This window comes from Zootoca vivipara, chromosome 16 (assembly GCF_963506605.1).
Source record: "Zootoca vivipara chromosome 16, rZooViv1.1, whole genome shotgun sequence".
Classification (NCBI taxonomy): Eukaryota; Metazoa; Chordata; class Lepidosauria; order Squamata; family Lacertidae; genus Zootoca; species Zootoca vivipara.
The window spans coordinates 41,878,321-41,891,267 of record NC_083291.1 but is presented as its reverse complement, the minus strand read 5'-3'; the positions used below and the strand labels follow the sequence as shown (position 1 = coordinate 41,891,267).

Below are 12,947 nucleotides of genomic sequence, written 5' to 3'. Positions count from 1 at the left end.
TCTGTAACAAGTTTCCCACCTGGCTGCTGTTGCTGCCCCTGCTAAAAGTGAAATGCAAGACTGGGCACATAGAACAGGGAAAGGCTGGGAAACAGATCCTTTCCACATGCAAAGGATTCTTCTCCAACACCTGAAAGTGCTCCCCATTCCATTATTGGCTGATGTTTGCAAATGCTTGGCATATTCCCCTTCTTGGCTCATACTTCCAACTTCTTTGTGGAGGAAGGGAACTCCTCCGAAGCCCTTGTGACATTGCAACAGCCAGGATGCAGATGTGTGGAATGTGGATCCATGAGGCCTGGGAGAGACGGTCACTCTGCAAGGCATTCCGCATTGGCGTTGGGGTGGTGGATGCAATATGGCAAGGGGCCCAGCTGGCACCTAGAAAGAAGTCTCCCCCCTTCTGCTCAGACAGGTGCATTTTCCAGGGAGCTGGGGGTGGGATAGCTGACCACCACCCTATCCTACCATATTTCTTATGCTCATTCCTCCCTTCCCCTACACATCTCTGTGGGGTCGCTCCATCTCTCCTAGTTGCCTGTCCATCCAAATAGCTCCTGCTCCTGACCAATGGCAGGGGTGCGGGGAGGGAATAACACTGCTAAGGGTCTCCCAAGTTCCTTGCCCCATAACTACCCTAACTACCATCCCACAGACCCCACCCATCCCTTCCAAGAGCAGAGAAGGCACCAGAATATGGGGTTGGGGAAGCAGGGGCCATTATTCCTCCACCTCCGTCACTTCCTCTGTCTTGTTCTGCTGCTCCTGCGGTGCGCATGGAGTCTCCAAACGTTCGGCCAGCCTGGGTGCCTCAATGGTGACCTCATGAGCAACGCTCATGGAGGAACGGGGAGTCACGGGCAGACGGCCACCGGCATCGGGAGCCCGGAGACGTTGCATGAACGTAGTAACACGAATGGCTTTCTGCAAAGAGAAGGGCAATGTCAAAGACTGGCCCCCCAGCCCCCAGTGCCCCAGAACACTTCCTGGTTCCCTAGACTCCCCTGCAGTGTATCTGCTTCCTACAACATCATAATTCTTATTACCCCTCCTAGATCAGAGGTCTTCAGCCTGTGGATCAGAACCCACCGGTGGGTCATGGTAAAATGGTTGCTGCCCAGTTGGATTCCAGCTAAGACTGACTGGACCAAAGAAGCACCACATGCAGTGTCTGGGCTAGGACACATTCTTCACATGGGACACTAATCTTGTCGATTTCCACAAGTGCTGTACTATTTCAGGAGAAAGGCATGAGCTGTTTTTTAATAAGATACATATTTCTGACTGATCCCATGCCCTTCTTCCTCCAACTTTGCCTCTGGCGAGGGAGCTGCATTTGGAGCCAGGGGGACTCTGATCAAAATTGCTGGATTTCAATAGCTTCTCAGCCTTTTGGCTAAGATCAAGTGGCTGACCACTGCTCTCTACTCCCCTTCCTTCCCCACAGCGCCACCATGTGACATGTGACTCACTCACCCTCCATTTGGCCTTGGCAAAGTTCTTTTCAATCTGGGCGCAGACCCCTTCCTTGAGGTTCTTTTCAGAGGCAATGTTTCCAGATATCCTGAGAGGTAAAGAAGGTAGAATTGCAGGTGAGAGAGTGTAGGTTTTCAATAATACAGGGACAATGCAGTGTTTTTACCACCTGGTTTTCCTAGTGTTCTTAGACAAGAACCAGAAAGAAGAAAAAGACTTTGGGGAAACCTGCAAGTTGGCAAGGTTGTGGGAGGCATATTTAGTTAATTTAAAAAAAAACAGTCAGTGAACACCAATGACTACATACAGCTTATGGGCCAAAGGCTTATCTAAATTAAAATGTATTTGCTAGCAGAACCTGGGAGCAGCCATTGAGGAGGCCCTCTCCCTCCCAAGCTCTTGCCAAATTCAGATGTTAGCAGGTCAGAAAAAAGCCTCTCCCAAGGATCTGTACACCTGAACATATCTTATGGAGCCCCAGAGAGAGGCTGGATGTGGGATGAAATATTCCCTCCAGGTGGACTGATTGAAAGTCCTAGGCACCCATTGCACTAGTTTGTCACCTCCAGAGAGTGGTCTGTACTTGGGTATGTTATCTGAGGTCAGACAAGGAGCATAAGTACACCCTGATAGGTCTCGCCATAGTGGACACTTGTCCAGGCTGTACAATGAGGATGTCAGGCTGAGCTTGAATGATATGACACAGTGGGTTGCTCTTTCAGAAGAAGCATTCCCAAACCAGCACTTGCCGTTTGTTTCTCTCTCAAAAACAAAAACAAAAACACCACCAGGAGTGGAAGCCAATAATTTTTCCTGGCTTCCTGCTTGCCAGGACAAGCCCAAGTCATTAGGCTGCCTCAAATGGACAAAATACTGTCGCACCCTTCTCCTATTCCATGTTCAGAGGTCAGCTAGTCTTACTTCAATGCTAGTATTGGGATCATATGCTCTGCCATACCTGCAGGGAGAAGGGTAGTTATGAGGGTGCAGGGTAGGCCTCCTGGCACACTCAGTTCACAAAAGAAGGGTATGTCCAGGGGGCTCAGGGGGAAGAGCTGCAGGGCTGTTCCCATTGCTCCTCAGAATCTGTTGCCTGAAGCCATTGTGTCACTCTTCCTAATGGTAGAACTGGCCCTGTGGCTCATAGTTTGTTCAGCAGAAACAGCTTATGGGTGCTGGTTCACACATAGTACTAAGCCGGTCACTCCAGTTTGTTAATGAAAGGCAGGAGGAAAATACGGATGGGGAAGAAATGGGGCAGGTCATAGGCATGTTTTCCACACACATTCACACACGTCCTGCTAGTATTGATAGAATTTTGTTTCATTCATAGTCATCTAATTAATGCTGCAATATGTAACAAGCAAGCAATTTCCCCCATGCACATAATAATAATAATAATAATAATAATAATAATAATAATAATTTATTTGTACCCCGCCCATCTGGCTAAGTCTCCCCAGCCACTCTGGGCAGCTCCCAATCAATAATTAAAACAATACAGCATTAAATATTAAAAACTTCCCTAAACAGGGCTGCCTTCAGATGACTTTTAAAACTAGGATAGCTGCTTATTTCCTCGATATCTGATGGAAGGGCGTTCCACATGTATGTTCAGAGGGTCCCACAAATGGTGAATTCTCACCAGATATGTCCCAGTGCCTCCTGGGCAGTGATTCGTTGGTCCTGGTCAACTTCCATAAGCTGTGACACCAATTTTTTGGCTGCAAGGGAAGAAAGGAAAAGGGTGGTTGGTGGGAAACATTAAAGAAAGTGAACAATTGTCGTCTCTGTCTCTGTCCCCGTCCCTGTCCCCCCCGGTGACCCAGAGCAAGGTGGGAATACATGTTCCATTGTAGAATGGACTTTACCATTTCAAGTAACAAGAGGAGCATACATTTTGAATTCTCCCTTATGTATTTTTGGGGGGTGGATAGAACACCAGCACAGTGTGTGAGATACCCAGCCAGCCTCATATAACCAACATGCTTAAGTCTGATTAATGCATGAAGGGGTTAAGACCATAGAGTAAGTTGTCCTGCCAGGTTTATATTGGTCCTGCAAGTTTTGTGATTTAAAATCTGCTGAGGCTCTCTTGCCAAAGAGTACAGTCGTACTTCGGCTCCTGAACCCCTTGGGAGTCGAACTTTTCAGCTCCCGAACGATCAAAAACTGGAAGTGAGTGTTCCGGTTATTGAATGTTCTTTTGGAAGCTGAAAGTCTGATGGGGCTTCCACAGCTTCCAACTGGCTGCAGGAACTTCCTGCAGCTAATCAGAAGCCGCACTTTGGAAGTCGAACATTTTAGAAGTCGAACGGATTCTGTTCAACTTCCGAGGTACGACTGTACTTGCCTTAAACCCGGAGCTTGGCATCCAGGGAATTCTTTTATTATACCATATCTGTTTTCCTTTTAACCAAATCAACCCACACAGAAGATTGTGCTAGAAGATGCTTTCCCCATGTGTGCTTCCTTCCTTCCTTCCTTCATTTAAACAAACAGGCATAGTTTTATATTAACAACCAATGTCCTTCCCACTTGAAGCCTGAAGTTGCACACTTTGCCATATTGGAATTCTACTGTCATATTCACTTGCGTGCCTAGACCAGGCTAGAGGAGTCGGGTCAGAATCGAGTCAGTTCCTGGCCAGGCCTCCCTCTCTTACCAGCAGGAGAGATGTCATCCCAATAGGGGGAGTCAAAGTCGTAGTCCCCAGCCAGAATTTTGCGGAATATCCGGCGGTTGTGGCTGTTGCTGTTCTCATCATCTGTGTCGTCGTAGAACGGGGGGTTCCCTGACAGCCTGTTTTTTGGGGGGCAAGTAATGGGGGCGAATCAAATCATTACAGAAGGCAACAGAAGACTTGGACCCAAGCAATTCTAACTCAAACACATCATTGAAAAATAATCATATATTCCACCTCTCAGGGAATAGCCTCTCAAGGCAGCATATAACTAAAGGAGATCCAGTGGGGATAGAGTTGAGTGGTTAAAAAGTTAAATAAGAATACAGGATCATAAGGAAGCACCTAGTCTCAGGAATCAGCAGTAAAAAATGTGGCCAAAGAAAGGCAGATGGGAAGAAATGAGTCTTCAAGGAACATCTGAAGACCTGCCCTGAAGGCCCTGTGCTTTGTGCCTGCTAATCTCAGAGGCTGTACCTGTGGGTCAGGTGTATGGCTAACCAGGTCTGTCAAGCTTGTTGTGAGTCTGCCACTTTGGCCATTCCAAGGTTCCTTTCTGCCTACCTTTTACGCACACACACACACACACACACAACGCTGGTGGAACTCACAGAATAAACATGATAACTCCAACAGCCCAGCAGTCAACAGGACGTCCATAGCGCTGCCGAGCAACCACTTCAGGAGCTGTGGGGAGATATATATATATGGGTCAGAGGGGGAAAACATTTAAGAGGTGGTTAAGATAAAACTAGTGGCATTCGGAGTCAGGTGCTAAGGCTGCCGTTTTTCACCTTCCCAGCCGCCCCTACCCGGCCAAGGTATGGAAGGCAGAAATGCAAAAGGCAATGTCTTCTTTGTCACTGTGTCTCTGTGCCAGAAGGACGGCTCTATCTGTTGAATTATTGCCTCTGAGGGAAAAGTGTTGGGCAGCCTACAAAGCTCCTAGTTTCTGTGGGTGTGCCATGAAGGCCAGTTAGAGCTGTGCAGGGGAGGAGAAATCATGCCTCTTAGCTTTTAATCCAGAAAGGGAAAGACATATCCGTACCCAAATATTCAGGGGTCCCGCATGGTTCTGTGATGGCCCCGTTCTCGAAGCGTGAGAGGTAAAAATCCCGCAGTACCACCTTGGAGCGATTGTTCTGGTTGTAGTACATGAGATTCTCCAGCTGGGGGCAGCAGAGACAGGTGAACAAAGTTAGCCATCCTCTCTCCCCAACCCTAAAACAGCACATTGCAGTACAAATGTGTTCAGGGTACCTCTGGGCACTTTCCTCTTGTTGGAAGAGTGGAAGGACCATCAGAGGGAGGGAGGTCACTCTGAGCATGTCAGGCCTGGGAATCTTTCCTTACCTTGAGATTGCGATGAACTATGTGCAGGTTATGTAAATAGGCCAATGCCTCCAGCACTTGCCGGACAACATTGCTGGCATCCTTTTCCGTGTAGTAGCCCTGGTCCAGGATCCAGTCAAAAACATCCCCACCAGTGGCCCTGCAGGTGACACAACAGAATCCAGCGTGAGCTGCGGAATCAACGGAAATCGGGCAACACACCCCATTCCCCGCTGGGCACTGCTGGATTCGGAGTAGCCAAAATAACAGCATGGATTGCAGAAAGGTGACAGCCCAAGTGATTCTTACTTTGCTCTTCCAAAGACTAGGACCCCGGGAGATCAGAGTTCAAATCCCCACTCAGCCACAACGCTCACTGGGTGACCTTAAGTGAGGCAGCCAGCCTGACCTACTTCACAGGGTTGTTGTGAGGGTAAAATGGACAAGGGGAGGACCATGTTTGCTACCTTGAGTTCCTTGGAGTCAAGGTGGGATATAAAAGTAGTAGAGATCTGCAAACATCCAGAGGCAAAAGTGGGCAGAGCAGCTAATGCAAATGTTACTTTTGCAAAGTGAGATAGCTTTAAATATGCCCCTGTCTAGCCTCCACTTGGGCAAGTGAGGCATTATCAGAGTTCAAAGACACAGCCCAGCCAAGCAATTCTCAATACCCAGTCAAGTGCACAAAAACGCCTGGCATGGTTTAATCACCTTTACCCAAATTGAAATGGCCCTGGCATTATTTCTGTGGTGGTAAGTTTTTTTAACTGCTTTTAACATTGTGCTTTAATTGTTCTAACCTGCCCCAAACCCTTCAGGTGGGATGAGGTGATGATGGTGTTCAGGGCAGGTGGAAGGGCTCCTTGCCCTCTCAACCAGCTGCTTTTTGGGCACATTTGTGCCTGACATGGCATAATACGTCTCCACCTCCCAGTGAAACTTACAGTTCCTGGATGATGTAGAATTCCTTCCTTGTCTCAAAGGTATCAATCAGTTGCAAGATGTTGGGGTGATTCACCCTGGAAGAAAAATGCAGAGATGCATGAGCTCCTGTCCTGCTCCACTCCCCACCCCTCTGTCTCATTCCCCCCCCTCTCTCCTGATCTGACTCCTTCCACCATTCTTGCTGCCTGCCTGTCCCCTGCCAGCTTGGCTTTGTTGTTTGCATCTGAGGGACCATTTGTACAAAGACCAAGTCAGCAGAAATCCCAGCCAGCCCCCAAGGCCCTCGTCAATAATGCATGCCTGGCCTTTAGACGTCTAAAGAGGCTAAATCCAGCTCTGGTGAGGTGAGGAATCAAGCGCACAGCTTGGATGGTGGCAAACAGAGATGCAGGGAGGGGTGGGCTGCTTGCAATTTGGGATGGAGACAGGTGAGGGAGGGGCTGCCACCTTTTCCTTTTGGCTCCCTCTGCCTTAGGCTTTCTTTCTTTCTTTCTTTCTTTCTTTCTTTCTTTCTTTCTTTCTTTCTTTCTTTCTTTCTTTCTTTCTTTCTGCCTTGCAGAAACGGAGACCCGCTTAAAGAAAAATATTAATATTCATCCTTTCCCCCCAGCAAATGCTAGCACAAAATGAAGGTGAGTGTTCACATGGGTCGGGCTCTGCAACTACAAAGCAGAAACAGGGATACCTGGCAGTTAACCAAGTTCAGGTTGTCTTTAGCAGGCATGAAATCTGTTGCCATTAGCAGCAAAATTAACTGTAAAAGCTAGGTTCAACAGCATGGGCGTAGCTGGGGGGGGCAGGGAGGCACCTGCCCCCCATCAAGTAAAACAATAAAAAAACTTAACTAACTGAGGTTCTGTTCCCCACAACATGAAGCCTGTCCCCCTGGTGCAGTTAAAAGCAGATTAGGCATGATTTTCAAGGCTGGGTGTGGCATGAATAGAAAGCGGCAGGGCCCTCTCTCCTCACACGAGTCTTCTACTTCAGTTGTACTCTCTGTTGGTATGGGAAATCACATATCCTCACAGAGCTCTGTGTCACATGTAGTTTCATCCACGGCCTGAAGAACTTGGGAACCCCACATAAACCATAGCTGTCAGCCTTCCCCCTTTTTTTGCAGGAAACTCCCTTATTCCAAGGCACAGCTGTCAGCCTTCCCCTTTTTTGCTGGAAATTCCCTTATTCCAGCTCTGTTTCCCACTGCTATCCTGGATTGTTAGATATACCGTAGTCTGTCCCCGGGACAGGTGAGGCTGCTGCTGACCTTATTTTCAAATCCGAAAGTGGACAGCTATGCAACATAAACCCCATTTTATTCTGTTTTTAATTTGTTGGGGGCTGGCCCAGAGTGCGTGGGGAAATCCAGCCGAATGGCTGGGGTATAAATAACAAATTATTATTATTATTATTATTATTATTATTATTATTATTAACCACTTTGAATTTCGTGATACATGGGGGGGGGTAAAAATGTTAATGAAACAATCACAGTGCCAGAAACCACTGGGATTATAAATGCCACTTAATGTTTGTTTTGCAGTTCTCAGCAATCTTTCAGTGCTGCAGCATTTATCCTCTGGAACTCCCTGCCAATTGACATTAGACAGACACCTTCACTTTATTGCTCTTGGTGTCTGCTAAAGGTGTTTTTGTTTAGGCAAGGCTTCCAAGATATGTAAAGTTGACATGTATTTTAATATGTAATTTTATTTGGGGGGGTGTATAATTGCTGGCTTTACTTACAATTGGTTATGTCTTGTTTTTAATTTCCGGTTGTTACTGATTATTTTAATGTCATTTTATATCTTCCATAAGCTGCTTAGAGGTTTTTATGATTAGGTGGTATACAAATTCTTTGTTATATATTTAATAGCACAAATAACACAAATGCCCCAGACCACACAGGGGAAGTTCATATTCACCCACTTACCACAGGGGACCCTCCATTTTAGAAGGGCTTTAATACAAACACCTTCCAGATCCTGGAGCAGCATATGCCCCCCCCCCCCGTTTACCAGGAACAGCTGAGCGAGAAGGATATGATGAGCCAAAATGGACCCATAGGTTCCTCACCTTTGGTGCAGTGTAAGAACCAGGCATTTCACATTTGGCACACCTTGTGGTTACTCCACCAGGATGTCCTGCCTTCTCTGCTCTAAATTTTAGCTTCCTTGCTTGGCCCTTGCTAGGTAGGATAGATGTATTTCCACCATCACCCCACCTGGTGCAGTTTTCAACAAGTGGTGATTTTCTCAGCATGCAGAACAGGTGAAGAGAAAGCTTTATCTGTGGAATTTCTGCCTCAATATTTCTTAAACCGATCAGCCTCCAAACCATATTGTAAAGACCAATGGTTAAAGACCAGAGGAGTCTTTCCAGTGGAAACCCGCCCCCCACAACAGATGGCAATCTTTTTGTCCTGATACATTTGCTTTCGTGAATATTTTTATTCTCCTTTCATGTCCCCCAGTCTCCCTGTCTCATTTCCTCACAATCCTGAAGCTCCCCGGCCCCGACGCCTCACTTCCGTTGCTATAACTGAACATTTAGCTGCGAGCTTAACTCTGGCTCGGGGGCCATGAACTCGCTCTGCAGTCTGTCAACTTGGCAGTTTGCTGAAAAGAAGCTACAGAGAGTGTTATGATTTACAGAAGCACAGCTTCTTTTCCCCAGAACAGCAGAGAAAACACTGGAGCTTTATACACAGATGAGGGCCAGGGAGCACCCAGGAGTTCACTGGCACAGGCACGCCAACCGGGGCTGCCTGCAGGATGGAGGGACTCTTGGCAAAGGGACTTGGGGGAGGTAATAATAATAATAATAATAATAATAATAATAATAATAATAATAATTTATTTCTACCCACCCATTCTGCTTACCCTGCCACTTGACCCGGGGAAACCCGCATTCAGGTTTCCTCGGGGGGGGGGGGGGAGCGGCAGGGCGAGGGCAAGTGTGAATGACTCCCAGCACACACACCCCAAACCCCCCTCTCAGGCACGTACATCTTCAGGATGAGGATTTCATTCTTGGCTGCCCTTCGCACCTTGCGCCCGTCTTTCTTGAGAAATTTCTTACAGATATACAGTCTGTCTGTCTGGCGTTCGCGGGCCACACAAATCTCGCAGAACTCCTTCCTGTGGGACAGGGGGGGGGGCAAAAAAGAAACCCGCTTTCGCTGTGAGAGCTGCTCTGTTTCTGCCTCGTTCAGCATCTTGCTTTCTCTAGTGGCTGGCCAGATCATGTCTTGGGGAAGCAAGCAAGTGGGGCAGAAAGGTGGTAGTCTGTGCCCTGTTGCCTCAGACTTTAGAGGGCCCTTTCAGCTGCCATGGCTGATATAAACATTAATAAATCAGTTCTCCATGCTTTGGGTTTGGGGCCACTTTATGGAGTGTAGCATAGCAATTAGGGGAGGGAGGAATGGGGAACCTTTGACCCACCTGATATTGATGGACTACAAGTCCCATCATCCTTGACCTTTGGCCATGCTGGGTGGGGTTGATGGAACTTTTGGAGGATGCCCCATTCATGGGAGACCAGGCTTCAAATCCCCATCAGCCATGAAACTCACTTGGTGACTTTGGCCTATCACCACCTCAAGGTTGTTGTGAGGAGAAAGGGAGGACATGGGCTGCCTTTAGCTCCTCGGAGGGAAGGCATGAAGTAAATGCAATGACCAAACCAAATCCAGAGGTGGCTGGGCGAGTTTGAAAAATGGTTGTGGTGTATTGAAGATGCCAAATAGCTGGTGGGACATTTGCTGCCTGCGCTGCCCTGAAGGGACTCTGGCCTTTAGCCTGTCTCTCCCAGCAGCCACTTCATGGACCCTTCCCAGCATAGGAGGCCATTTTGGAGAAGCCCTGCGCTTCTTCTTCCTGCTCACTTGTGGCAAAATGGCAGGCAGGGCATGGGCTAAAACGAGAGCAATGATCGCCGGAGCGGCTAACTGTCCCTCCCTTGCTCACTGGCGGCATATGAGTCAGGCATTTAGAGCACACCCTACACCCCAGGGAATCTTGGGAACTGCTGTTTGTTAAGGGTGCTGTGAATTAAAGCTTTGTAAAGGATAAGCTACAGTTCCCAGCATTCTTTGGGGGGAAATGTGCTTTAAAAGTACATAGCCATCATGTGCGTCAGGGGCTCTGAAGGGCAATTTGAGCAGAGCAAGGGGAAGGAAGGGGCTCAAGGGCTCAAGGGCTGGGCAGCCACAAAGCAGTGGCATGAGAGACACGAGGCCAAGAGCTCTGTCCTACTGCCAAGTGCCAACTTCCATGTGTGCCAGGCAAGGGTGAGAAGATGCTGTGGCTGCTCTGAGGCTGCCGGGTGCAGGATGGCAGTGCGAAAGAGAAGAAAGGATGCTGCTGCATGGTGTCTGGCCGGCTGCTGGGACAGGACATGAAGACCCGCCCTCCACAGCCCAGCCTGCCAGGGACCATGCTCCTTTGCTCCCTTGGGGTCCTTCTCCGGAGGCCACAGGGAGCTGCGCATCTTCAGCCCGGGGCTCTTCATCCTGCTACCCTACTTACGCCCGCAGCAGCTGCCCGATCTCATACTTGTCCATGATGTCAGAGAGGCTGTTGTAGTTCTTGTCATCCCGAAGTCCAAGGCAGCCAAACGGCATCCTGAGGAAAAGCAAAGTGGGCTGAAAGGATTCCCAGTGTAATCTGGGGACACAGGGAGGAGGGGGCCACCATGCCAGGCCCCTGGCACATGATCTAGCCCAGTATTTGCTGCTCTGACTTGCAGCAGCCTTCTAGGGTATCAGGCATAAGACATTCCCAGATCCATCTGAACACATCATGCAAAGCGTTTGTGGATCTTCCCCAAATCTTCCTTCTTTAGATTTCTTACTCACCCTTCACCAAAAAGTCTCACATACCCTCCAACATTTCTCTGGTGAAAATAGGGGTGCCATAATCCATAATAATGTAATGATAATTTGCCACAGCCACTCTGGGCGGCTTCCAACAAATATAAAAACATAAGAAAATATTAAACGTTTAAAAACTTCCCTATCCAGGGCTGCCTTCCGATGTCTTCTAAAGGTTGTGTAATAATAATAATAATAATAATAATATAATATCACGGTCAAAGACCAGCTTGTGTAGTTACTTATCTCCCTGGCTCAGGAGTCACCTAACTCCCTACCCACTAACATTTCTCTGATGAAAATAGGGATACCCTAAAGAAAATAGGAACATTCTGGGATCAAATTAGAAACTGGAATGGCTTCCATAAAGGGCTGTCCCTGGGAAATAGGGTCTGATCCCAGGGCAGGTTGCCACAATCTAATCGTACAGTTATAAAAACCAGCAAAACAGTTCTAAACAAGAGCAGAATATTAAAAACAGTACAGCATCAAACATTAAAAACTTCCCTAAACAGGGCCGCCTTCAGTTGTCTTCTAAATGTAAAATAGTTGTTTATTGCCTTGACATCTGCTGGGAGGGCGTTCCACAGGGCGGGTGCCACTACCAAGAAGGCCCTCTGTCTGGTTCCCTGTAACCTCACTTCTCGCAGTGAGGGAACCGCCAGAAGGCCCCCAGTGCTGGACCTCAGTGTCCGGGCAGAGCGATGGAGGTGGAGACGCTCCTTCAGGTATACAGGACCGAGGCCGTTTAGGGCTTTAAAGGTCAGTACCAACACTTTGAATTATGCTCGGAAACATACTGGGAGCCAATGTAGATCCTGGTAGACAGCCGCCCTGGACACAGAATTAACCTGTGCCTCCATGGACAGCTGTGACTCCCAAATGACTCCCAGGCTGTGCATCTGGTCCTTCAGGGGCACAGTTACCCCATTCAGGACCAGGGAGTCCTCCACACCTGCCTGCCTCCTGTCCCCCAAAAACAGTACTTCTGTCTTGTCAGGATTCAACCTCAATCTGTTAGCCGCCATCCATCCTCCAACTGCCTCCAGGCACTCACACAGATCTTCACTGCCTTCACTGGTTCTGATTTTAAAAGAAAGGTAGAGCTGGGTGTCATCTGCATACTGATGAACACCCAGCCCAAACCCCCTGATGATCTCTCCCAGCGGCTTCATATAGATATTAAAAAGCATGGGGGAGAGAACGGAACCCTGAGGCACCCCACAAGTGAGAGCCCAAGGGGTCTGAACACTCATCCCCCACCACCACTTTCTGAACATGGCCCAGGAGGAAGGAGCGGAACCACTGTATGACAGTGCCCCCAGCTCCCAACCCCTCTAGACAGTCCAGAAGGATGTTATGGTCGATGGTGTCAAAGGCCGCTGAGAGATCCAGCAGAACGAGGAAACAGCTCTCACCTTTGTCCCTAGCTCACCAGAGATCATCGATCAGCGCAACCAAGGCAGTTTCAGTCCCATGGTGACGCCTGAATCCTGATTGGAAGGGATCCAAATGGTCCGCTTCTTCCAGGCGTGCTTGGAGTTGTTCAGCAACCACCCGCTCAATCACCTTGCCCAAGAATGGTAGATTTGAGACTAGGCGATAGTTGGCCTTATTGGCCAGGTCTAGAGCTTTTTTTTA

General features: G+C 48.3%; 1 protein-coding gene across 1 annotated transcript; it reads right to left on the bottom strand.

Moving 5' to 3' along the window:
• Positions 1-536: 536 nt before the first annotated feature.
• Positions 537-11,301, bottom strand: LOC118097806 (caM kinase-like vesicle-associated protein). The gene is made up of 10 exons (XM_035141050.2): positions 10,963-11,301; positions 9,442-9,573; positions 6,436-6,510; positions 5,513-5,651; positions 5,208-5,328; positions 4,771-4,846; positions 4,142-4,278; positions 3,122-3,200; positions 1,477-1,564; positions 537-924 (listed from the first exon to the last, which is right to left on the bottom strand). The coding sequence occupies exons 1-10, from the start codon at positions 11,055-11,057 to the stop codon at positions 721-723; spliced, it is 1,146 nt and encodes a 381-aa protein (XP_034996941.2). The 5' UTR covers positions 11,058-11,301; the 3' UTR covers positions 537-720.
• Between the last annotated feature and the right edge of the window lie 1,646 nt (positions 11,302-12,947).

Bases quoted from the DNA above. Each gene is read 5' to 3' on its own strand.
- LOC118097806 (XM_035141050.2), bottom strand. From the start codon at position 11,057: ATGCCGTTTGGCTGCCTTGGACTTCGGGATGACAAGAACTACAACAGC. The intron at 5,652-6,435 runs GTAAGTTTCACT...TGTCACCTGCAG, and splicing joins TTCTACATCATCCAGGAACT to GGCCACTGGTGGGGATGTTT. The intron at 4,847-5,207 runs GTACGGATATGT...ATCTCCCCACAG, and splicing joins CGGGACCCCTGAATATTTGG to CTCCTGAAGTGGTTGCTCGG.